At 49.2% G+C, this 25,830-nt stretch overlaps 2 protein-coding genes and 1 long non-coding RNA gene across 7 annotated transcripts in view; 1 reads left to right on the top strand and 2 right to left on the bottom strand.

The window, feature by feature from the left end:
- Bfsp2 (beaded filament structural protein 2) overlaps positions 1-25,830 on the bottom strand; it is a 243,508-nt gene that overhangs the window by 81,219 nt on the left and 136,459 nt on the right. The window contains exon 1 of one of the 2 annotated variants that reach the window (XM_074059795.1): positions 2,595-3,059. The exons of the other annotated variant lie outside the window; for it this stretch is intronic. Coding sequence (XP_073915896.1) covers positions 2,595-3,059 — 465 coding nt within the window. Of the gene's footprint in view, positions 1-2,594; positions 3,060-25,830 lie in introns of those variants that run through there. 2 annotated transcript variants of the gene reach the window in all.
- LOC141418583 (uncharacterized) overlaps positions 1,401-25,830 on the top strand; it is a 38,030-nt gene continuing 13,600 nt past the window's right edge. Inside the window, exons 1-7 of one of the 4 annotated variants that reach the window (XR_012443218.1) lie at positions 1,403-1,858; positions 4,037-4,185; positions 4,667-4,802; positions 6,622-6,754; positions 8,636-8,760; positions 11,196-11,257; positions 14,503-25,492. This is a non-coding gene — a long non-coding RNA (uncharacterized lncRNA). Of the gene's footprint in view, positions 1,859-4,036; positions 4,186-4,666; positions 4,905-6,621; positions 6,755-8,635; positions 8,761-11,195; positions 11,258-14,502; positions 25,493-25,830 lie in introns of those variants that run through there. The other 3 variants (XR_012443217.1, XR_012443215.1, XR_012443216.1) reach the window with 3 other exon arrangements.
- Tmem108 (transmembrane protein 108) overlaps positions 6,847-25,830 on the bottom strand; it is a 155,446-nt gene continuing 136,462 nt past the window's right edge. Inside the window, exons 2-4 of the mRNA XM_074059793.1 lie at positions 20,146-21,543; positions 13,193-13,347; positions 6,847-7,198 (exon numbers count right to left, since the gene is read on the bottom strand). Coding sequence (XP_073915894.1) covers positions 7,076-7,198; positions 13,193-13,347; positions 20,146-21,543 — 1,676 coding nt within the window. The 3' untranslated portion in view covers positions 6,847-7,075. The remainder of the gene's footprint in view (positions 7,199-13,192; positions 13,348-20,145; positions 21,544-25,830) is intronic.

The following is a 25,830-nucleotide window of genomic DNA, read 5'->3' as shown; positions in this document are numbered from 1 at the left end:
ACGGGGTGGGAAAACAGAGTGTTCCTCCCAACCCTTTCTCCCCCTCTAAAAGCAGGTTGCTTTTTCAAATGATGCCAGAAGCATTGAACATAGAATAGTCTACATTTTCTCACAGTTTGTTCCAGTCTGGCCTGAGGGAGTGCCACAGAAATATACATCCCCCAAGCTGCTGTTGGGTGACGAAGGTTCTGCTTGGAGGCTGCTAGGACCAGACTAAGGAGGAGGTTGGATTTCTCTGTAGGTACCTGACTACCATTTCAGCCCACCAAAGGTGGTCATTGACAGTTGGTTCAGAGGCACGTGCTGTGTGGGCCCAGGAAGCAAAGAGGGCCCAGGAGGGCTTCACGGCAGAGGTGTCTGGAGGCTGGGCTGGAAGGACAAGGAGTCTGCTAGCTAGACAAGCTGGGCAAGGCTGGCTACAGATGGCTGCAAAGGGGAGAGGGCCAGCAAGTGGGGTGAAGAACAAAGAATGCTGGAGGCCTGGCTGGAAAGCCAGGCAAACCCAGGCTCAGAGAGCGAATGAGGGTGTTCTGAGTTTCTGGGACCCAGGCACTCAGTACAGGGTGGTTGCCAGAGTGAGGACAGGGCAGCCCTTTTGAAGTGACTGGGCTGTGGGTGGGCCTGCCCCCAGGCCTGGGAAAGTGATGTCTAGTTCTCAAATACAATATGGGGAGCTTGCTTTTGCTCTTCTTCATGGAATAGAGTTCACTAATGCCTGGATGGCTAGTCTGTGCAGTACAGAAAACCTCCCCCTCCCCCTTCTTTTTAGGTTGGCCTAACTGTATCTTCAAGCACATGTTTAAAAAACAAGAGAAAGAGGTCTCTTCTCATATTTAGGCCTTCATTGATAGTCAGTTAACAAGGAAAATGACTCTCCATTTGGGATCTCTGAGGATGAATGGCTTAGTGTCTAGTGGTTCTGTGCTGTTCTGCAACAAGGTATCATAGCTTTCTAGGCTGTAGTCTACTTACTTATCTATGGACGTGCTGGATTATGCAGGCATTCTTATACCCCCTTTACAGACGAGGAAACCGAGACCCAGTCAATTGAGTAAGTTGCAAAAGCTCCTGAAGCCAACTACCGCTAGGGCAAGTCAGTATCTATCGGTGTGGATTGAATTTTGTGGCCACACTTTCTAACCTAGATGTCACAATGCCTGATTCTGCCTGGCACATCTGTGTGACATGAGTACAGCACTTGTCCAGCAGATGCTGATTGCTGGGATATCTGGGATGTTTTGGGGGGTGGTCAATGTGGTTCCCATGTTTGGAATGAGGACTCTTACAGACACTTGGAGGGATGGCTGCCTCTTAGATTTGATGGGCTTTAAGGCCCTGGCTTAGATGGCTTTCCCTTGCAGCCCAGAGAAATGCAGGCAGGACAGTGACACTGGTGGTCTGGGGGAAAGGGGGGTTGGGACAGTGCTGTTCACTATTCATACTGTGCTGTCAGCTGGGCACTGATGATGGTGAAGAAGCATCAATGGATGAAATGGGGATGGGTGGGGGCCGAAGGGGCATTCCTGTGTTCCTCTGCCACACAGGAATTATTTGTGACCTCTTCTTGGCAGGCTGAGTGACTCTGGGGCAAAGTCTGAGTTGGCAGCTCCTGGCTGGATTAGAGACGAACTTAGCCCAGAGGGATCACAAGCATGTGGGGAGGGGAGGGAGGAGAGAACCAGTCACTTACAGAGAGACCCTGGCCGAGGTGGGCATGGCTGGTAGGAGTCCAGCCTTAGAGTCACAGGCTGCATGCAGACGTGATGCATGAGCTCAGTGCTCTGCAGAAACCAGCCTGGGCAGCAGGAAAGCTGCAACCAACGAGGAAGAAGCAGAACCCTCTGTATCTGCCTGCCTGGTAAGACAACCACCAGCCACATGCGGCTGTTTAATGAAAATCTGATCAAATCAAAGGCAAGTCCCTGTTCTCAGTAGACACATAGATGGCCGGTGCCTGCTAGACTGGATGGTGCTCTGTTTGAATCTAAAGCATCTTCATTAACATTTTTATATTGCTTTCATGGTGAAAAAATATTTGTTGAGTTAAATAAGATCTGAGATTAAGATAAATATCTGTTTCTTTCGCTCTTCACCGTGGGTCATAGAAACTTATAGACTCCCAATGTGATTTTGTTCCTCTCGGGCAGAGCTGTGATGGATGGGTACAGGAACATGCCCCCATTTTTTTAATAGCTCACCCATTCAGCGGCACTTAGTCAGATGTGGGCCGTAAATACCCCTGCTCATCAGTGACGGTGACAGAGGTAGCCCGGGGGAGTAAGGCCGAGACCAAGTGTGAGCTGAGGAAATGAAATTCAAATCTCAGCTCCATCCTCTTACTGGCTTTTGTGAACAGGCAATGGAAGGGCATTGCTTAGAACTTGACAGGTGCGTGGCCTGGACTGCCCGGCCCTGCTAAATCTTAGCAAGTGACAGTCGAGGTTGTTACTGTTCGACCGTTGGCATTTTTTGCATGAAAATGTGGGGGGTTATGGTCAGTTTCTCTGGCCTTGGATTGCTCCTTACCCTCCTCTCGGCCTTCAGCCTCCCCTCCAACCCTGTGCCAAGCCCTTGGGCCCAACCCGGGCACTTGCCTGCTGGCAGCTGCTGGCCCAAGAGGCCCGGAGGGCGTCCCAGCTTCCCGAGCGCTTGGCCTTGCTTTCCAGGTGTGTCTGCAGCTGCGTTTCCAGCTCCTGGCTCACTTGCTCTAGAACATGCACCTTGACCATGTATTCTCTCAGGCAGCCGCCTAGGTCCTCAGTAGCATCGTGACCCCTCTCCAGGCCTGGAGCGGGCACCGTGGCCAGGCCTGAGCTCCGCAGACCCTGCAGGAAGACACTGCTGATGCCCAGAGCCCGGCGTGTCACACGGGCACCCAGGCCACCTATGCACGCACTGGGTGCTGTCCCTACATAGACCCCGGGGCTGCGGACAAGGCTCCCCATGACACCAGCCCTGGAGGCTGGGGGACTGTCCAGGGAGGGTGGTGTTCGTGTTCCCCTAAGGGACACCCTGCGCCTCTGGAGGGGCAGATCTGCTACCACTCTCCTCTCACTCATCTCTCTACTCTGCCTCTGTGATGCCTGCAAGTTTACAGAGCCCAACAGCTTTTGGTTCCCAGCCCAGCATCCCTGTGGCCTGGTCATGGGCCTCTCTGGAAGCTCCCCTGTCCCCCCGGGCCCTTTGTCTGTTTCCTTCCACGAGTTTCCATCATTCACTGAGCTGAAAGATAATGGGCCCTGCCAGATGCCACACAGTGAGGTGCCCAGGCATTCTCTGATGCACAGTCATGTGCTCAACCACCCAGATTTTTCTGCTGGGGAAGAGGGAGCCTGGATCAGTGCAGGCTGATGGGGTGGATCGTCTGGGTTTGTGAGTTTCACTGCCTGAGAGGGCAAAGCAGGCATCAAACAGCCCCATTTTATGGATGAATAAACCTGAGGCTCAGGTACCTGAGATGACAGGTGACGTGATTGCTTCCCCCAGACCTCAGATCATAAGTTAAGACTCAGTGTAGGTGTCCCAGGGCTGATTTCAGGCTTTCCACATCCCTGTGTGGCTGGTATGTGTGTGAATGTACACACATCCATACAGGAACAGAGGGGAAAGTAGGTATGAACCAGCTATGGCAGGAAGAGCCTCAAGACCCAGTCTCCTTCCTCAGGCTTGGCAGCGGTCCTTTCCAAAGTTCTTCTCTTCCCTTCTTGCCTCTGCCCTTCAACACTCTGTGTGCCCACCACTTGACCTTGGCCATGTCACTTCACCTTCTGGCCTGAGCTCTAACTCTCTTGATGTACCAGACACAGGAGCTCAAGCCACAGGTCCCACACCTGTGGGGTACCTGTTATGTGCTGGCCACGATCCTACACCTCTGTTTCCCCATCTGTTGAGACACTAATATGTGAAGACCACAGAGAGTGTTTTCTGATGAGTGCCCCAAGTGTGCTCCAAGTCAGGAGTTCATGATACCTCTGGGTTTTAATCGCTGCCCTCAGCATCCTCTAATTCATTTGTCATGCCCCAATCTCTTCTCCAGGATCTGAAAGGTGACTCCAGCCCAGGGATGATGTCACAGATGGAAAAACCACTGCACTGAAGCTTTTCCCTGGGGAAACCAGGCAACCAAAATCCAGATCCTGGAGGAATGTCCCTCAGGCAAGAAAAGGGGACAGAAGCCAACTTCCAGTGAGTACTGAGTCCACTCCAGTGCAGAGCTGGATTCCATTCCTTATTTTACTGAATTCTCAATTCAGTCTTAGAAGATAGGGAAATAGAGGCCGACATGTACAGCTGTTTGGGCTATGTACTGCATAACCCCAGACACGTGTACAATTGGCTAGTGTCTCTGTATGTGACAGGATCCTGACAGGTGCAAGGACTTGCCCAAGTTCTCATGTCCAGAAAGTAGCAGAGCTGAGATGACAAGTTGTTGACAAATTTATTTAGGACTTTTTCTGGTACCCCCTGCCCAGGAGAGCAGGCTATTTATCCAAGGTCACAGCAGAGCTTAAAAACCCAGTCACTTTCCTGCACGTTTTTCCTGTGTGCTCTTTCCTGCTTATTACAATACCACCCCTTTCTTCCCTTTCTCCCCTTCTGCTTTGTCTATTTGTGATGCCATAGCTGGTACTTTATTAAATATCAGTGTTGGTTATTTTATCAACAGACTAACTAAGGAACCAAGTAGATCACATAAAGCCCGGCTGTGCCCTGGTTTATCCAAATGTGGCATCCTTGCTCTGAATACCCAGAAGAGCCCAGAGAGCACTGGAGACTACAGCACCACCCTCCTAATGCCGGAGGTCCGCGCCAGGACTCTAGGGGTCTGCATTCGTATCAATTCCTGCATGTGTCGCCCAAGGCCAAGTGAATGGTTCAAGCTACTCATTGAGCTGTTTGCAAAGGTGTCACATCTGGGCAGTGTTATGTCACAGAATGTTAACAGTGGCTGGATTAGCTTGAGAGTCTCAGACCCAAATCCACTGGGAGAGGGAGGATGGGGAACGGAGGTAGCTCGGGTGACTCCATCATCTCCAAGGAACCAAAGAGACACGATTCTGTCTTGGAGAACTCGGAAACCTGTGCTAAAGGGCCGGTTTTACCAAAAAATAGATGACTAGTCCTATTACCACATCATGCTCATAAAAACCCAACTCAGTGTTAAATTAGATTAAAAATTACAGGTGGACATGAAGTGGTACTGGTACTGCATAAGGGAGACTTAAAAATGATTTTCAAATGAAAAGAAAGCAAACTGTATTAGCAAGTTAATCCTCTGGGTAATAAAATAAGTTTATTTATATATACATGGTAGCTGAGTTCTGTGGACACAGAAAAATAAGTCATACACCCACAAATGTATATATAACATATGTATCTTTGATTACATATATTATATATAAATTTTACTTTACAAACAGAGATCTCTCTATGTTTACTCACACACAGTGATATATCCAATGCAATAGCTAACAGAAATATTATGGTAAGATTCAGAAGGTCAGACAGCAACAAGTTAGAAAACGAATCTAGAGCGACATTTAATCTGCTTTTCTGTGGGTTGAAGCCTTTGAAGAGAGACAACAAGTGAACCCATGTTAAATAACTTCATACAACATCGAGAACACACATTTTTTTGAAGGCCATCTTGCTTTTTGAAAAGGAAAATGGAGGAAGAAAGAAAAAGTCATGGTAAGAAGACCACAGCAACGACACAAACATGATTCAACATTCAAGTTCAATTTCTGATCTGACTATAAGAACATCTATATTCAAAATATACTATCAAACTATTCTTTTTCTTTTCGAGAAAGGAAAGATCAAAGCAGTTAAATTCTCTCCTAGCCACTATCTGTTAGGAAAAAAATAGAGAAGCAGTTGCTTAGGGAACCCCTCTTGTGTCTCTGAGAGTCTGACCTCTGTTGGTCAAGCTGGGCACAGCGGGGCTGGGAAGGCAGCCCGCCCCGGGACAGGTGAGCAGGGGAGGGAAGGGGTGTGTGTGTGGGTGAACGGCCATCAACAGGCCTGCAATGTGCACAGAACCACATTTCCCCCATTGATTGCTTTGGCAATCTTGATTTTGAAGATTGCAGGGGGCAGGTTTTAAAGTGACAGTGCTGTCTTGAGGTTGCTTAGTTAAATCTGTCGCTCAGGTACACAATACTGTCACCTTTGGAGGAAGCAAAGCTAAACCCTAATAAACACTTGACCCTTGACGAAGGGCAAGATGGCACTACTCCAGGGCTGGGATCTGCAGCAACACCCTCCCCGAGAGAAAGGGAGAGACACAGGCTCAGTGCAGGTAGGGGTGTCAGAGGGGATGCAGGATGGGTTCCAGGGAGCACTTTCCTGCCAGGCAAAGGCAGTCCTGTTTGTCAGCACTGTGGAAGCTCCTGTGGTGTGGTGTTAGGGGTATCAGCCTTCAGGGGCCTCCAGGTCCTCTGCAGATTCCTGAGGGCTGCATGCCCCTGCCTGCCATCCGTAACTGGGCTGCCCTTAAACCTGACAGGCAATGTTGTCCTTGTGAGGCTCTTGGTGGTGGAGTGGCTCGTCCTCTGGGGTGGGGTGGGGGGTTTGCTCCCTTTCCTTGCTCTGTGCATGACTCTGCTCTCTTCCTCCTAGGTAGCTCAGTCCCCTCCTCCAGTGTGCACACGAGCAGAGAGGAAGTGGGCTTGCACTGAATCAAGAGCCAGAATTTTGAGAATCATGCAGAGCCTGTAAACTTGACCGTTGTAGCATCCAGCTTCCACAGGAGGTCAGTCTCTTCCCTTACCTGCCCTGGGCTCCTGAGACGCCCCCCCCAGGGGCTCCAGAACAGTTATTAAGAGAAGCAATCAATGCAACTGCTTTGCTTACAAATACCTTTATTTTATAAAGCCTTGGTCATTCTGTAAAGTTTTGATTTTTTTTTTTAAACCACACTTGTAAAAAAGATGTTGACAATTCTTAGGAAAAAAAGCTGAAAATGTTCCTCATTAAGTTAGGGTTACACAAAGGTTATATTTATAATATATATATTTGTATATTTGTAATTTAGAGATGAAAATAGGGAATGGCAAAGCGAAGGCTGCTGTAGTCAGATCTCAGAGACTTGGTCATTTCCCATGAACAGTGTTTCCTGACAGAAGGGATTCACAAGGACCATCCCAGTGTCTCTGTAGTCGCCATTGGCTGGGGAGCGGGGCTCTGAAAGCTGGTCCTGGAGAGAGGGAGGAGATGGTGGTGAGATGTGGAAGTGTGAGAGGTAACTTCATGAAATGTACATGTGCTGGGTACAGTGGCTCACACCTGGAATCCCAGCTACTCAGGAGGCAGAGAGTTGGGAAGATCAAGGTTCAAGGCCAGCATAGGCAAAAAGTTAGTGAGACTCGCAGCTCAATTAACACGCTGGTCATGGTGCCCGGTGTCTGTGGCATTCCATCTACACAGGTGGTGTAATAGGAGGATCATAGTCTGAGGCTGGGCAAAAAATGCAAATGAAAAACAACTAAAGCAAAAAGGACTGGTGGAGTGGCTCAATTGGTAGAGTTGCCTGACTACCAAGCATGAGGGCCTGAGTTCAAACCCCAGTACTGACCCCCCCAAAAAAAGAAAAGCACACATATAGCCAGGTATGCTATATATTGCATTCCTGCAATCCCAGCACTCAGGAGGTGGAGGCAGGAAGAGTGTGAGTATGAGGAAAATCCTGGCTACATAGTGAGTTTGAGGCTAGCCTGGGCTACGTAGCAAGACCCTTAAAACCAAAATCAAAAGCCATTTCTTTGGGACTGCTTGGTATACGGTTTCACTATCCCTTCTGCCAGTGTTGAGGTGCAGAGCCCTCTTTGTTGTTCTTTCACATATTTTGGGGGACGGGCAGTACTGGGGTTTGAACTCAAGGCTTCGCGCTTGAGAGGCCGGTGATACGGTGTTGAGTTATGCTTCCAGCCCTTTTTGTTCTGGCTGTTTTGGAGATAGAGTCTTGCTTTTCCTCCAGGCAGGTCTGGACTGTGATTCTCCAATATTATGATTCCCACCATCACTGGGATGATAAGCGCGCACCACAGCATCCCAACTCTTTTTGTTAAGATGGGGTTTTGCTAACTTTTTGCCTGGCTGTCCTCTAACCCTGATCCTCCTGATCTTAGCCTCCCAAGTTACTAGGATTACAGATGTGAGCCACCGGCACCAGGCTCAGATTTTTTTAATTATTGTCTATTCATTGTACAAAGAGGTTTCGTTGTGATAGCTCTATACATGCATAAGTGTACTTTGATCAAACTCAACCCGTTATTCTTCTCCCCCTCCCCCTTTCAGATTTTTATAGTAGCTTCCAAAAAAGGTATCGTGCTTCCTGAGTTCCCCTTACCCTACGTTGCCAGAGATGGACTTGCTTTTCTTGTTTTTATTTATTTTTTTATTTTACTCAGTGCTTTCCTTGTTAAAGTCCCAGGCTCACTATATAAAACAGTGCGGCTCACTGCCTGAGCTGGAAAAACTTGACCCCGTGGACCCCAGACTCTACTTCTTGCCTCTTTGTTACAGATATCTGGGAAACTTCTCTGTTCTTCCTTTCTGAACATACCTATAATCACCCACCTCTCTTCTCTCCTGCCATCGATCCATCAGTCTGACAGACCTGTTTGTCTTCCAGGGCCACTTCCGCTTCCTCCTCTTCCAGAATCTTCCCCAGAGTCTGGTCAAAATTGCCCCACTTCATGTAGCATTAGAAGAGCTGACTTCACAGATCTGAATCTCTGTGTGACTGCACCATCAGTAGTAAGTGAAAAATTTAGCCTGGCTGCTTAACCCCAGAGTGGAAAAGCCTAGACAGCAGTAATCCCCTGCTCAGAAGGTAATCCGATTGCTCGGATTTCAAGTCCCAAGGACCACTAAATGGCTGTGCTCAGACTCAGGGAATAATGTATTAATATAGGAAAAAACAGAAAGAAACAAGAAAGAAATGTCATAGCATACCCCAGTACTAAACTGCAGAAATCGCAAATCTCCAGGCCATTTCAGGACAAGAGGACTCAGCTCAACAGACCTAGGTCTGCTGGGTTATACCAGATTTCCTTAGAAATGGTTACATTTTAAGAAGCCATAATTAGATGGCTGCAATCCTAGCTATTAAGGAGGTGTAAGTAGGAGGATTGTGGTCCAAGGCCAGCCCCTGGCAAAAGCAGTGTGAGCCCCTAGCTGAAAAATAAGTAAGGCAAAGAGGGCTGGAAGTGTGGCTCCAGTGGTAGAACGCTTGCCAAGAGAGGCCAAGTTCAAACCTCAGTGCTGCCTCCTCAAAAAAAAGAAAAAAAAGAAAAAAGCTATCTGAAGCTTACTTTCAGATAAAACAGACAAAAGGTTGTTTTCGAGGAGGTCTGGCTGTTTTATGGATCATAAGGAGAGAAAAGAAGTTCTAACTTAACCACATGTCTTCTCAGGAGACAGGCATTTCCTTAGTGCCTGGGCTTGGCTGAGTCCCCATCAGCAGGGGCACCTGGGGCCTTAGGAGAACAGGGTGACATGTGGGAGAAGCGACAAAAGACCTTCTCCTCCATGCTGAGCCATGAGGGGAGTTTTGTAAGTTGAGAGTTCGTTTCTTGCTTTCCGTTTCATAAGCAAGTATTCACTCACCAAGGGTGAACCTTACACCTAAATAACGGAAAGTTATTTAGCAATCCACAAGGCAAGAAAGGAGAAAGAGAAGAGGAGCAGGAACAGAAGGAGGAGGAGGGAGAGAGAAGGGAGAAGAGAGGTTTCCAGGCACCCTTGAGTGTGGTGATTCGGTCTGTCCAGCCCTAGATTATTTGAGCAGGGACAGGAAACTTGCTTAGGCTGGTCCCCAGAGCTGCTGGCTAAGAGGCAGGTGGGGAGTGCTCATCCTAGGAGGCAGAATATGGTGGAATGTGATCACCCCACAGACGGGCCTCAGTGCATACGTGTCTCCAGCTGTCTCCATCATGACTCAGGGCTGCCTGCCCTTGCCTTCAAATAGCATGAGCTCAGAGCATTGGAACAGATTCCCATACTTCTCTAAATAAAGCAGAATAAAGGGAACAGACCGCTGGGAGGGAAGCCATGATAAAATCTACTCTGAAGCCAAGCCGAGCTTCTGGCAGTGGGGCCTGTGGCACCTTCCTATTCTTGAGGCCATTGGTGGCTGGGTGGCCCTTTTCACCACAGCCCCTGTCTCATAGAGGGCAGTGCTATGCACTGGAATGACTAACGTGGTATTCTACATGTCTACTGTCCTTTGGCTGTGGTTTTCATCTACCAACATGCAAAGAGAATAGGAGGAGTTTAGAGGTCAGGGGTTCACAGCCCTTACCCAAAGTGGGGCCAGTCCTGTGCCAAGTTACAGTTTTTCACTCACTATAACACAAAACAGGTTAACGCTTCCATGAAGCCTGCCCCTCTGTTCTTTGGTTCAAGTGTTTCATTGTGCATCTACTGTGTGTCAGACTCTGGCCTGGGTGATGGGTAAATCATGATGGACAAAATTCATGGTTCACTCATTTCACACACTTTCTGCGTATGTGGCACTGTGTGTCAGGCACTGTTCTAGGTGCTGGGAATGGAGCAGGGAACCCAATAAACAAGGCTCCTGCCCTAAGGTGATTTATATTCCAGGATGGAGTGGACCACAGATCAGTCAACAGAGCTTACTCTGAAGGGAAAGAAAACAGGGCTGGGGACTGAGAGTTAGGGTGGGATTCTAAGAGGTGTGGAGCAGTCAGAGAAGGGCTCCCCCAGAAGGTGAAGTCTGAAAAGACACTTGAAGGAAGCAAGGGATCTAGGCACAAGGCAAAGTTCCAAGGGGGACCTGGCTTCCTGTGTAGGAGGAACAGCAGAGGCCAGTGTGGCTAGGGGGGAGTGTGGGAGGTGGGCAGTGGGGTGACAGAATCAGCTAGTGGAGGGAACAGAAACAGGAGCCTAGATTATATTTAAAGTGCTCAGAAGGGTCATCTGAGAACTGGGAGCCATGGTGGACGTGGGGTTCTGCCTTGAAAAGGTCATCTGGCTACTGTGTGGCTCCTGTCCTCACAGACTTCAGGAGGCAAGATGGAGCAGGGAGTGCTGTTTTTAGAGCCATGGCAGCAAAGAGGATGTAAGAGAGGAGGGTGGGCCAGGACCAGGAGGGCGGTGCTGCAAGGGCCAAGAAGGGCTCATTCTTAAGAAGAACCAGCGGGGTTTGCTAACAGACCGGTTGTCTCCAGGGTGTGCAAGACGGGGGACAGAGGAAGGGGTCTTGAAGTTCCACGGGCACAACAAGGACCAGGTGAGTTTGGGTTTGGGGGTGGGGAGGAGGGATCAATAAGTCAGTCTTGGGCAGGTTGAGTTTGAGACGTCTATTGGACAAGTGCAGCAGGTGGCTAGGTAGGTGGCTCTGGAGTTCAGGAGCCAACGGTGTGGCGATAGCACTGAAGTCACATACCCAAGAGGAAAGAAAAGAGGAGGCATGGCTGGATTGAGCCTGGGAGTCCTGCGATTAGAGGTCCAGGAAAACATAAGGACTCAGTACTGAAATTGAACTGTCAGGAGTGGGGGAAGACCAAAGAGGGTGGGGCCCCTGTTGGTGGTGAGTGGTTTTGAGGAAGTGGAAGATGAAGTAAGAAGACTGTTCAGAGTTGACCAGTGGGTTTAGCCATGAGGAAACAACTGGATATACAAATGGGGAAGGGTGTGTTGTGATAGTGACTAATGTAAGAGCAGTGGTCGCACAATCTCTCTCTAGTAAGTGCCATGATGAAAAGGCAGAGGGAGTAGAGACTACCTGACAGGAGAGCCAGATCCAGTCCGGCAGGTGGGGAAGGCCTCCCAGAGAAGGTGAACTTTAGACTGGGTCCTGACAGTAGGGAGGAGTCACCCAGGAGAACAAGTGGAAGTGTCCTGGGGAGGGACAGAAGACAACTGCAAGAGAGGGAACAAGAGATTGCACACAGACCTGGAGTGGCTGCCATGTTACTCTGTGACATGGAGGAATGAAAAGAATGTCATTGTGGCTGGAGCTTAACAAATGAGGGGAAAGGCTAGAAAGCTGGGCAAGCACCAGGTCTAACTCATAGGCCCTGGAAATGACTTTGAACCTTAACTTAAGGGCAATGGGGAGTTTCAGAGATGTTTAAGTGATGTGACCACTTTCATGTTTGTCCTGGGAATGGATCCTCAGGGGAGGGTAAACACACCTCCCTAAGAACTCTTCCTGGCTCTGCCTCCCTTTACTCAGATGGCCGCCATCTTTTCCCTGAATCTTCTCAATTGCATCCCACTTGACCTTCTTGTTTTTGGTCTTTCTGTCTGTTCTTCTATCCATCCACCCATTCACCAAACCACCTTCTTTTCCTTCCTTCCACTCTGATCATATAGCCAGGCTGTCAACATAAACCTTCTTAAACTGGGTCACCCAATGCTCAAAACTTTCAATGACCCTCTGATGCCCGAAATAAAGTCTAAACGCCATGATATTCCTTCAAAGTTGGGCCTAATCTGTCCCCTCCATCCTTCTTTCCTGCTCTGCCCTGGCCCTTGCGCCCCTCTCTGTGAGAGAAGGAAAAGAGCATGGACTCTAAGGGACTGTCCTAGGCTCTAGGCCCAGCTCTCTGGCCAGCCAGCTGGTGTGGCCAACACTGCCACACACCCTCCACTGCTTGGATGTGCCACCTCCAGCATGGACTCCTCCTGTGCTCAGGCTGAGAGGCCTGCTGAAATCTCCTTGACCCTCCCACACCTTCACTGGGAAGGCCTTCACGGTCTCCATATCTCTTTGTCTCTAACTGTTCTCGGCTCCCCTAATTTATTTTGTTTTTTGGGTAATGTTGGGATTCATCTTCCAGCCACATTTCAGAATCTGAGTCCGCTGAGAGCAAGCTTTCATCTTCATGTCCCTTGAGCGTGCGAGCCACAAACCAGGCCCTCATATGAGCATTTGTTCTGGGTACTCACAAGCCAGAAGCCCTGAGGGCAGTGCTTAGAAATGTTAGCATACAGCCAGCACCTGGGGATTCTTGTGAACATGCAGGTGGTGTGGTGGTTCAGTAAGGTTGGGGAAGATCCTGTTAGCCCTGGCGTGTTAGGGCTGTGGATGGTCCATGGGCCACCATGGAGGTGGAGGCCCTCAGAAGTGAGTGATGTTCCACGACTGTCTTTGGGGCCTGTGCTTTTCCCTGCATGGGGTCAGTACCGCAGGGGGACCTGGTAGTGTGGGGCTCAATACCTCAGACGTCTCCAGAGACTGGATCTCCCTTGGTAACTCCACTGCATGCCTGTTGAAGTAGTCCATGGTGATGGCATTGTTCCAATAGCTCAGGTTGTTCTCAGGGTTGGCCGTCTTCTTCTTCCTCCTCATGCAGCACACGGTCAACAGGACGGCTGTGGAGAGAGCCCAAGTTAGAGCCTGTGTTGCTGGTGACAATCGCCAGGCTCCAGGTGGGGCTACAAAGACCATACATAATTTAGCTACTCACCTCATTGATTCATTTCTTCCTTTTCTTTTTAAAATCTAATGTAATTTTTGTGGTACTAGGACTTGAACACAGGGCCTCACACTTGCTAGGCAGACGCTTTACTGCTTGACCTCATTCTGTAAGCCCATCCCTTGCTTGTTCTTTCAACTCACGCCTGCAGTGCTTTGTCAGAAATTGTGAAAGGTGTTTGGGAGATAAGGGTGGAAAAAAAAGATTAAGTCCGCTCCCCTTTCTTGAGATCCCATCCTAGTGTGGGTGTGGAGGAGGGCAGAGGGGGAACTCAGACAATATTAAATAATAAGATGAATAAATAAGGCAAATTCAGATAGTAATTTAAATTTAATAAAAATAAGTTTTTATTAAATTTAATTTAAAATTTAAATTTAGTTTAAATTTAAAATTTAAGTTCAATAAAATTAATTGAAGAAAAATAAAAGTAATTTAAATTTGATAAAACAGGGCAAAGTGAGAGCGACGATGAGGTAGTATGGGGAGTGTCACTGGGGAAGGCTTTCCTGAGGAGGTGACTTTAGAGCAAGGAGACAGGGACTGGGGGAAGGAGCCAGCTGTATGTAGGATGGGGCACTGCGTTCCTGCCAAGGGTATGGACGGCTGAGTGTGTGTGAGAGCAGAAGAGCAGCACTGGAATGGAGTGTGCTACGGGGAGAGAGGCAGGAGGTTGGGTCTAAGCTGTGTTTAGAGGTGTTCTCCACGGGCCTGAGGCAAGAGCATATGCACCGAGAAAAAGCCTTGCTCCCCCAGGCTCGGCCGCAGACACCAGCGTGCATGTTCCAGTTGCACCTCTGGACTGCTGAGATAGTTCTCAGCTGGAGTGGGAATATGGCAGGATGAGAGGCAGGGCACAATGAACGTGACAAAGGACCCTTGATGTCCATAGAGGGCCTCCATGGCAGACGCTCGCTGGGCAAAATTCCTGGCATTGGCATCATTTTTAAAAAGCTGCTAACAGTGACACGGGACTCATGTTCCAGGCACATTAGAAATATTAATTCACTTACTTCTCCATGAAGTTGGTACTGATAGTCCTCCCATTTTACAGACAGAGAAACTGAGGCTCAGAGAGGAAACGAAGAGCAAACTCAGGCATCTGACTGCAAAGTCTGTGCTCTTCCAAATCCATGGTCCTGTCTCAGAGTGATGGGAACGCCTACCCAGCACACGTGACCTGATAAGGTGGCCTCTCACCACTTGACTGAACTCATTGTGTGACGTGTGACCCCCTGCTGCTCAGTCTCTGAGACTCACAGGCCCTAAAGGAAGGAGGCTGGCTGGATTTGTGGGTGAACCAGGTGTGGCCAGTGGCTTGGGCATGCTGACAGGGAAGACCTCTGAGGTAGGGGAAGCTGGTGGTCTGTCCAGGTGCCTGCAGCAGAATGGTGGTGCTGTCAGAGTGACAGAAGTCCTTTGGGGAGCAGCCAGTAGGTGGTGACTGAGCCTATCCTTCCCAGGGGCTGACAGTGCTGCCTGCACCCAACATCCTGGGGCTCCAACCATCTTTCTGCAAGGGACTGGGGCCTAGACTACACTTCCCAGCTCCATCTGCAGCAGCCTGATGGGTACTTGTGGGTGTGCCAGGGCACATGGGGCAGCTGCAGAAGCTGGCATATGTACATGTATATATATATATGCACACTCGCACACATACACATGTCCACACATATACGTGTGTACATATACAGACTGAGAGCCCAGGCCCAGGCCCCTGCGGGCTGACTGGGACATTCTGTTGCTTTCCTTCCACCTGTCGGCCATGCTAGGGTCTCAACTTGAAAGGTCAAAAGATGGCAAATTCACATTGCATCTGATCCGCTTTGACCAAATACTTCTAATTTACTTATCATGCCTCCAGATGCTTTAAAAAAAAAAAAACTTCTAAAGCACAGAGGAGAGTCTGAATGGGCTAGCAGGGATTTCAGATTGGCCAGGATAGAACTTTTCAAGCTTTGTGGGTCTCTTCCTTCTTTCCCTCCTGTCCTTCCAGAATCCTTTCTTCAAACAGCTGAAGAAGGAAAGGGGCCAGGAGAGGGCTGAGCTCAGCCTAGAAACCTCTCATTTAGACCACCCCTTACTCGGCCGGGAGATGCTAATGTCCCAAAGAACAGATCACAGGTCTGTGAGTGGCAGGGCTGCACCATTTACAGATGTCTTTAATTTTTTTTTTTTGTGGTACTGGGGTTTGATCTCAGGGACTTGCACTAGCTAGATAGGTGTTCTAATACTTGAGCCACACCCCTGGCCCTTTTCCTTTTATTTTTCAGGAAGTCTTGTATTTTTTGTCTGAGCTGGCTTCATATGATGATCCTCCTACCTCCACTTCCTGTGTATCTGGAATTACAAGTATTTACTGCCACACTCCACTTGTTTTTTGAGGGTCTTGTTAACTTTTTTGTCTGGGCTGGTCTTGAACTGCAATCCTCCTATCTCTGCCTCTCAAGTACCTGGGATGACAGGTGTGAGCCACTGTGCCTGGCCTTTCCTGATGTCTTTATTCTTCACAGTCACTAAACCTGTCACCTTGTAGCTATAAACTGGGATGTTGGAATGGCAAGGGAACTGTAGCTGTGAAATGGAAGCCATAGAGAGAGTATTTGAGAAGAGGAGTTGGTACTATTTCTTGTTGAGACAAACAGAACCACTCTTCATTTACCACCTCATAAGGACATCTCCCATCAAGCCACATGGGTCACTGCCCCATTCCCCAAACATGGGCTGGCAGTGGAAAAAAGGTCCTCATGTACACACACAACACAACTCTCTAAGGAAGGACAGCACCTGTGCCTGGGGTCTACTGAACAGTTACAAGCAAACAGAATGAACGTGACAGCCCAGAGGCTTCTAGCAGAAGGCAACTGGTAGGTTCCCTGTATCCTGATGGTGGCAGCAGAGACCAGCTCAGGGACCACATGGCTGCCCTGCCCTCACCCACTGTGGCCTGAATCCAATCAATTTCAGTTTTCAGCACATCTGAAACCATTTTGGCTGAGTGTGTCTGGCAGGGTCAGAAGACAAAGTGTGTCTCAGCCCCGGCACACATATGCCCTTCTAGTCATGGGGCAGGCTTCCAATCTGGAGAGGCAGGTGAGTTGCCTACCCTGTCCTGGGGCACGCTGGGGCTTTGCTATCCTCACTCCTCACTTCCACAGAAGCAGGGCTTATGACCCAGTGGTCCTGGCTAGAGGAAGTTGGAGGAGAGAAGAGGAAGGTGACCTTTGTTCTTTGCTGCTGGGTCAGACTGCCTAGAGTCTCTGGCGAGCAGGCAAAGGATGGGGTCTCCTCTGAGGTCTGAGGAGTGGCTTTTGCCTTAATGGAGCCCCAGGGCAGTGCTGCAATGTAGACCCTCTTGTTTGGAAGAGACAGAGATTTTTAAGGAGAGAACCTGGGGTTCTGAGGCCTGACAAATATCATTTGATCTTAAAAGGTCCTCTCACTGGGGCCTTGGTCCACAGGAGTTGGCGATACCACCGCCAAGAAGGCAGCCAGGGCTGGGGCAGGAGGGAGGAGCCTTCTGTGTGGATGGTGGAAAAGTCAGAGGAAGTTGGCTCTGCAGTTCTCAAGGGACTGAGTCACGTTGAACAGCGTTTGTATCTTCTTTTGGAAAGCAGTATGTCTTAGCTAGGCATGATGTTTCATATCTAAGATCCCAGCTACTCGGGAGGCAGAGATTGGGAGAACTGTAGTTCTAACTAAACAAAAGTTAGTGAGACACCATCTCAAACAATAAGCCAGGAGTGGTGGTACATGCTTGTCATCCCAGCTATGTGGGAGGCATAAGTAGGAGGATCATAATCTGAGGCTGGACTGAGCAGAAATATGAGCCCCTACCCAAAAAATAAAGCATAAAAGGACTGAGGAACATGACTCAAGTGATAGCATGCCTGCCTAGCAAGTCTGAGGCCTTGAGTTCAAGTCCTGGTACCACCAAGAAAGCAATACATCCTACTGCCAGCACTGAAAGCTCCTCTCAGTGGTTCTGAGCTGTGTCTTTGTTCTCGTCTTGGCTGACATTTTTATCTTTGGCTCAGGCAGCCTATGGGCTTTCTAGATTTGCATCAAGATCTGGCCTAATTTCACACTCACCCCTTGCAGAAGGACTGGGTGGAGAAGTAGCAGTCATGGGGGTGTGTGACCATTGGGGACACTGGCTACATTTACCCTGTACCATTCAGGTGAGACAAATGACACCCAGGTGGGCATGGGAGCTGAGACTGGGGAGGGAGCCAAGTCACACATCTCTGATTCCCTGGCCTTGGCACAGTGCCTGGCACACAGTGGGCACTCAGGAAATATTGCACTGAATGCAACAAACAGATTTTTGCATCACCAAATCTGGGTTGACTCCCTGGAGAAGTCACTTCATCTGGTGACTTATGCTCCCCCTGTGCAATGTGGATGATGGTCAGAGCCACTCTGGCACCTTGGGTGTTTGTTTGTGTATTTCTGTTTTTATTTTATTTTCTCTGGCAAGTCTAAGGATGGAATGATAAAAAATAATAGAAACTCACTTTGTAAACTACAGCAGCCAAGACACATGTAAGGAATGGAGAAGTTGAGACCAGTCTCTCACGTGGTTACTTCTTAAATATGACCACTGTTAACAGTATGTTGGGCTATATCTTTTTTTCTGGTTCTGGGGTTTGAACTCAGACCCTCACACTTGCTAGGCAGATGCTGTACTACATGAGCCATGCCCTCAGCCCTTTTTGCTTTTCAGAGAGGGTTTCTAGATTTTGACTGGGCCAACTTGACCCACAATCCTCCTAGCTACACCTCTGGCCCAGCTTGTTGGTTGAGATGGGGGTTGCACTAACATTTTGCACTGGCTAGCCTTGAACTTAGGTCCTCCCAATCTCCACCTCCTGTGTAGCTGGGATTACAGGCCTAGGCTACCACACTGGACCATTCTTCTATTTGAGAAGAGATCAGGTGCCTTCAGGTGGTATGGCCATAAACTAGTATTTCAGAAGTAGGCAATTGCAGTTTTAAAAAGTATATGTGTTTCTATGAAAGACAATAAAGTTGCTTTCAATGAGAAGGAAACATGAACCTTGCGAACATTTTCGCTCCTCCTTGGTTGGGTCTTGGAGCAGAAATGGCTCTTGGAAAGAAATGCCAAGTGGAAATCCCAGCTGTGTTAAAGGCATAAGCCCCCTGTGGGAAGCCTCTGGGGCTTTCAATTGCTTGAGATCAGGGTGAGCACCTGGTGTGACCTGAAGCCAGTACAACCAACAGGATGGAAGCCAGCACAGGCTGTGTGAATGTAGTCAACGCGCCCACCATTGGCTTCCTCTGTCACGGCCAGGCATATGCAGAACTGTACTCCCTTCTGGGACCAGTGATAAAGTCATCAGGATGTGGCAGGAGCAGGCAGGCCCGGGGGCCCTGTGAAGGGACAGGGATGAGCTGCTTGGACAAAGAACACTACCCTGAGCTATTCCGAGGTCCCAGGGGCTGTTGAATGGACTTGTTTTGTGTGGTATCAGAAGGGAGCGCTCAGGACCACAGGGTGGAAATGACGAAGAGGCACCCAAGAGCTCAGTGAAAAATCTGAATGGTCAAAGGAGAATGGAATGTCCAGGGATTGAGGAACACTGGGGGAGTGTCATCCCTAGAAGAGCTCAGGGAGTGACCAAATGGTAAGTGTTTGGGGTGGGGTAGGGCTGAACACAACACACATGACTGAGGTTATCCGAAAAATTCTGAGAATGGACTGTCAGATACATGGGCAGCATGAGGGAAGTCTCAAGGTTCTGAGTGGTCACAGCAATTTCTTTTTGAGACAGGGTCTTGCTAAGTAGCCCAGACTGGCCTCGAACTCATGGTCCTCCTGCCTCTGATACAGCAGGAGACATCAGAGAGAATGCCTCCCAACTCATCACTCAGAGGGACAGGCCAGAGCCAGTTGGTTCTGGGAGCCTTGGGAGAGCAAAATGTAATGACAAGGTCCATACCAGCTCTCGCCACCCATGAACAAATGAAATGGACTGGGGGTGGAGTGGGGGTGGAGAGAAGCTTAATTTAGCTGCAAGAACTATGCTTTGAGCCAAGGCCAGTGGAACCTCCCACCCCAGAAAAGCTTTATCTCCTCTTTTTTCTCAGGGGATGGGAGGGAGAAAGAAGAGATAGAGAGATGGAGGAGAACAGAGAAAAGACAAGAAGGAAGATAGAGAAGTAGGAGAGGGCTGGCTGGAGGCTGCAAATTTGGACACAGTGGTGTCCTGGGGCCATGTTGCTTGAAGCATTGGCAGGCCGCATTTGATGCAGGGTGGTATCATGACAGGTGTACTGGGCTGGAAGACGGTCTTTGAGCTCCCACCCCAGCCCTTCTTCTCTCTTAACACTTGGATCCTGGGTCCAACAGTTAGATCTCTTCTTTAGTTTGGCATACAGGGTTGGGTTAGGATGCTGGCAAGGTCCTCCCTAGCTCCTGGGAACTGTGGTTTTATGATCCATCGACATTTGATCCATAGCCTCGCAGAGCCCAGGACCAGGGATAGGGAATACCCAATTCTTGTCCTGCTACCTTGTTTCCTGGGACTTCGGGGATGTTTACAGCTGACTTTTGCAGCCTTAGCAGCTGGAGCTGCCCAACTCTGGGGTGAAGGAATGATGGGAAGGAGGAAGTTACCCTGGGAAAGGGAGAGGAAGAAGGTAACAGGGAGTAAGGAGGAAGCAGGGCACTTACAGCAGGAAGAGATGGGCACGCTGATGGCGAGGATCACCCAGGCGATGTCCATCTTGCTTAGGCAGATGGTGGCTCTGTGCTGGGGCTTGTCCCCTTCGGCCACATGGGAGATATTCCCTGCTGTTCCAGGCTTCCAGGTCCCTGCTGGAACCAGGCGGTTGAGGAAGTTTCCTGTAGCTGTGGACATCACTGTGGAGAGAGGACTGGGCACCCTGTCGGTCACTGTGGGGGAGGTCGCAGCTTCCTCCCTGGCTGGAGAAACAGTGCTTTCTGAGACCCCAGGGGGCCAGGCTGGGGCCTGTGGGGTTGTGGACACTCCCTGAGGAATCCCTTGGGAAGGGGTTGAGACACTGGCATCAAAGGCAGCCTGGGTGGGCTCCATGGCAGCCGTGAAGACTCCAGGGCTGGCAGACAGAGGTCTATTGGTGCCAGGGGTGACAGTAAGCCAAGAGTCGCTGTGGCTGTGGCTGTCTTGCATGACCCCATGGGGGCGCTGAGAAGGCACTGGAGCAGGCTGTGGGTTGGCAGAGACACCTGAGGCTGTGGTGGTGTCTGGTGCCTCTCCTGCGCTGGTGAAGGTGGATTCACCCCCCTGGCTGGCCTTGCTAAGGCCTGGCTTGTCCTCTGCAGGCACCAGGGGGGTGGTAGAAGGTGCCCACGAGGTACTTCTGGGGGCTGTGGTCGCAGCCACTGTCTGGGGCTGTGGCAAAGAGGAGGAGCCCCAGAGTGGGGTTCTAGGGGTAAGGGTAGAGGGGTCTGGCTCCACAGACCCTGTGAAGTTGCCCTTGTAGATCTGAAAGATTTTCCCTAGAGGCCGCTTCTGCCCCAGATGTGTGGAGCTCTGATTTCGTCCCCGCTGGCCTTCCTTCCTCCCAGAGTAGCCACCGGGTGGGACAGGGCGAAGTGAACCCGCGGCCCCCTTTCGGGAAGAGCCTGGAGGCCTGGGGGGCCTGCGGGTGGTAGCCCGTGGGGGCGCTGTGGGAGGGCGGCTGGTGGTTCCTGGTGTCTTTGTCAGCAGCATGGTGGGGGTGGCCTCTCCTGAGGGGCGGCTCTCTGAGTGGGAAGATGTAGTTGCCATGGCAGCAGGAGGGGCACCTGTGGGCAGGAGGCTTTCAGGATGGGGAATGGGGGCCGTCACTATGACGGTGGAAATGGTGTTTGTAGGAGGATGCCCGTCTGGACGGGGTGTTGTTGCCACAATAGGTGCAGCCTGTGAGGAGAGGCCATCAGGATGCCAGCTCAGCATTACCATAGAGGAGTGTCTGGTAGAGCTGTGAGGTGCTGTCACCATGGTGCTGGTGGGACTGCCTGAGGGGAGAACTTGGAAAGAATCCCTGGGAGGTGGTTCCTGGACAGCAAGTACCAGAGCTTCAGTCAGTGCCAAGGTCAGGAGGAAGCCTGGAGAGGGAGACAGAGAGGAGAGGTGAGCTATCCAGGGGGCAGCCTACAGCCAGAGTTCTCCTCGCTCATGACCCTGGAAAGCTTTGGGAACTCGGGCGTTGTCAATGCTCCTGGGCCTGCTTCGGTACACTGTCCACATACGTCCACTGAGTCATATGTGGGGCTGGGCCAGATCTATTGCTAGGTCCTACCAGCACCTGCTGGGGAAAGGAAGCAGCACCAGGGGACTCAGTTCCAGTCAAATGGGCTGTTGCCATCCTTTCCCTGTGTGCCATCAGCTCTCCACCCTGGGCAGCTCCTCATGACAGGATAGGGAAGAAGGGAGGTTCTCATCTGGACCTAAGGAGGAAGGTGTGGGTCGGCAGAGCTAACCAGTTCCTATTCCCTTTTTTTAGAACCAGACAGGTACCAATGTCCAGACTACCTCCCATTCAGACCCAATCCTCCCCAAATTAAGGGGGAGACTATGCTCTCCTGGATCCTGGAGGACAAGAAAATGAACAGGGCAGCCTCCAGCCCTGGAGAGGCTCTCACAAATCCATGGTCAATCCTAAAGTAAGGCAGAGATGTCTTAGTGTCATAGGAGAGTGACAGGCAGAAGAGGACATGGGTCCAGGGAGGGAAAACTAGATCCAGCACCCATATAGCACTTGGTACAGGCTGGAATAGAAGAGGCTCTGTAAACGCCGGCTGATGGTGTGGGCTTGGTTATACTAGCTCATGTAGGCAAACTCTGGAAGACCTTTATTGGTGGTGCCCAGTCTTTTTGAGTAGGAGGAGCCCTTCTGAACATTAAAAAGGAAAAGGAGCAGAGTTACGTGATAGTTAATGTGTGTTCTTTTAGTTTACTGAGAGAAAATGCAAAAGCATGAAACCCCATAAATTTTAAAACATTTCTAAAATAAGTATGGCTTTATCAATCACAGCAGTCTGTGTCAATATTTAAAAATAATACATCATACAAACACAAGATGTAGAATCTATTTAGATCACAGACTATAAAACACCAAGACCATTCGGTCTGTGGTAGAGCCTTGGAGTGACCCTTCACCCCTCACCTGCACTTCTGAGTTAAGAGATACGGGAGGTTGAGGGACCTGGCTAGAACTGAGGTGACAGTGGCTATCAATTCTAGGATCAACCTATTTTTTTCTAAGTTATCATTCATGAGCCAGAGCATACACTAACAGTGCACCCTGCCTATTCAAGTCAGTCCTAAAACCATGCTTGACTTAATCCTCACAACAGGGAGGGAAACTGAGGCTCAGAGAGATGAGGGAATGTGCAAAGTCACACAGTAGCAAAAATATGAGAAGAATGTGAGGCTAGCGTTGTGTCTAAAAACATATGCATTTCCTGGTGAGCTGCCACCAACTATGCAGGTGGAAGAAGAGGGCTTTAAGTCACATTGTAGGAGAAACAGTGTACTGATCTGCCCTGATTGGCTGAGGCTTCTTCAAGTCCCCCACATCTTGCAGCTTAGCACCACAAGGACAGTGTTAGGGCTGGTGGCGGCCAATGATGGGGAATCAGTCTGTTACAAGCTCCTGTTTGTGTCACAAGTACCTTGGTTCCATATTAGTGTTTGTAAGAGCTGAATTCTGTTTTTCCTCAAGTTTATATGCTAAAGCCCAAACCCCATGATCTCAGAATGTGACTGTGTTTGGAGACAGAGCCTTCAAAGAGATCATTAAGGTGAAAGGAGAACAGTTGGGTGGGCCTCAAGGCAGCCTGACTGGTGTCCTTCTAAGAGGGCATTAGAACATCAGAGTGATACCAGGGGCTTGTGTGCACAGAGGGACAAAGCAGCAAGCTGTGTACAGAGCAAGGAGAAGGGGAGAAGGGCCTCAGAGGAATCCAACTTTGATCTTAGATTTCTTGCCTCCAGAACCTAAGAGTAAAGAATGGTCTTGCATTTTGTTATGCCTGTTAATACAAACATCTTATAATAGAGATCCTTTGAAAAGGAGAGAAAGGGAGACAAGGGTCTGTGCGTAGGAGTTTAATTGGGAGTTGATCTAAGGGCAGCAAGGAGCTGATAGGGTGGTCACTCCAAAGTCACTGGGGGACGTCTGCAGAGCTGAGTAGGCCATGTTTCATATTGTCTGTTGGAAGTAGCACTCACCCAATCAAGGATTGCTCCTTGAAGTTCATCCCACCCACCAGTACTTCTGGGTCTCATGAAGTAAGCCAGGGAAACCCTGGGCGAAGAGGCTGGCCAATAACACCTGTGCCTTGCTGATGGCTACAGCAAACAGCTGGAGTTACAATGAAGGCTCCAGAGGATAGCTGGGCCAGAGCACCAGGCATGTCTGATCCCATAAGTGTCCTAAGACCAAGGGCATACCACTCTTCTGGCAGTAGAGTGTAGGGCAGCACAGAGGATTAGGAGAGACACTAACTGACCTTGGGATGGGAGAGGAGCCATGTGACCTGCAGGATAACTTCTGCAGCGCTCCAGAAGCAGAGGGGTCAATGCAGCCTGAGGCCTAAAATTCACAGGAAAAGACCTATCCCCGCCTCCCAGCAACTCCTGGATTTATTTTCCTCTCCAGGAGGACTGTAAAGGACATCCTGGGTGTTATGTTGTTTTTTTTTTTAAGCCTAGAGGATGACATTTGGAAGCTATGGGGAGGGGCCCTGGAGTTCATTTAGCTCAATCCCTTCTTTGCATAGAGGGGCCACCAAATGAAGTGACTTGTTCCACAACACACAGCTGCTTGGGGAGACAGCCTGGACCACGGCCATTATTTCAAAGCAACTTTTCATTTGTAACATAAAATAGCTGCATCCTCTGAACACCTCCTTCAACCTCTACTGTCACATTCAATATGGAAATCAGACAAGAGCTCACACCTCTCTTCCTTGGCACAAAAGGTTAACAACTGAATGGGGTACACACTGCACAATAAACGTGTAAGGCCTTCAACCTGGGACTCCCCTAACACATGCAAATTTTCATTCAAGGCTCTTTGTGCTGGTCTACACACTCCCCTCCCCACAATCTGGGGCAAGTGCCTCTTTGCATATTATTTGCATGGATTTGCATAATGGACTCTGGAGGCTCTAATTCCAAATATGTAAGAGAGACTAAAGCTAAAACCTAGCTTTAGTCTTAAAATGTGGAACCAATTTTAAAAATATGTCAGGATAAGGACAAGTGTAGAGGTGAAGGCCACAGATTGATGGGGGCCCAGACATAGCAGGAAATCCTCCTCCCCTCTAGAATTCCAGTGCATTCTCTGAGCCAATGGATGGAAAGGGCCTCCTTCTGTGTATTTAGTGACTGCCCACAGTCCATATGGGGCATGGCATTTGTATCTGGCAAAGGCAAGTAAAAAAAAACTGGTAAGGAGAAAAAAGCTAATATTGTAGAACTCATGGAGCACTTCCTGCTTATCACACGCTGCTCGGACAGCTAAGCCTGCACTGACACACTTCTTACAGCATGAGGCAGGTATTATTATTAGTTCTTTGTTACAATTGAGGGAAAGAAGCCAGAGAGGTAATGAAACCTGTCCATGGTCACACAGCTGATGAATGGTGAGCTGAGATTTGAACCTGGGACGCTTGGTCCAGAGTGTACACTTTCAACAACTTTCACTTACCATTTTTTTTTTTTCTTCAGTGCTGGGATTGAACCCAGGGCCTTGTGCCTGGTAGTCAAGCAGTCTGCCACTGAACCACAAGCCCAGTCGTTACCATTCTGTTCTGCCTGCCCTCTACCTGCCCTCCTCCCCACAGGAAGCTGTGCACAGTCAAAAGCAATGAACTTTGGGAATTGAGTTTCTATGTTGGTTTCTTCTCTCTTGCCTATTGTCTTCTGTTTCTATTCCAGGGCTCTTTGAGGACACATTTGATATTCTTTTAAAAATTTTATCAATTAACCATTTTGTAAGTAACTGGCGGGGAGCTTATAACAGTAAAATAAAAGGGCTGGAAATCCCTACTTTAGTTTTCTTGTCATCCCCAATCCTAACATCTCATTCATATCTTTGTTTTGGAAAAGAAAAATCGTATATATTTTCTCTTAAAATTTCTTACATACACACTGAATGTACTTGGATAATTCATATAAACAGAATTCTAATTTCCTTATAATTGTAAATATCTTATGTTTATAAGTTTCTACTGCCAGATAGTTTATCCATTGCCTTTTTGAACCCTCATGATGGAGAATCATAGGAGTCTGAGTCCATCCTGTCACAAAGCAAGATGGAAGCTTGGCCAAGCAGTACACTTGGTGTGATGATTTTAAGTCAAGTCTGTAAGTCTCAGATACTC

The sequence above is a fragment of the Castor canadensis genome, chromosome 17 (assembly GCF_047511655.1).
Source record: "Castor canadensis chromosome 17, mCasCan1.hap1v2, whole genome shotgun sequence".
In the NCBI taxonomy this organism is placed as follows: domain Eukaryota; kingdom Metazoa; phylum Chordata; class Mammalia; order Rodentia; family Castoridae; genus Castor; species Castor canadensis.
Note: the sequence above shows the minus strand (reverse complement) of the source record. Positions and strands in the feature narration are given on the sequence as shown.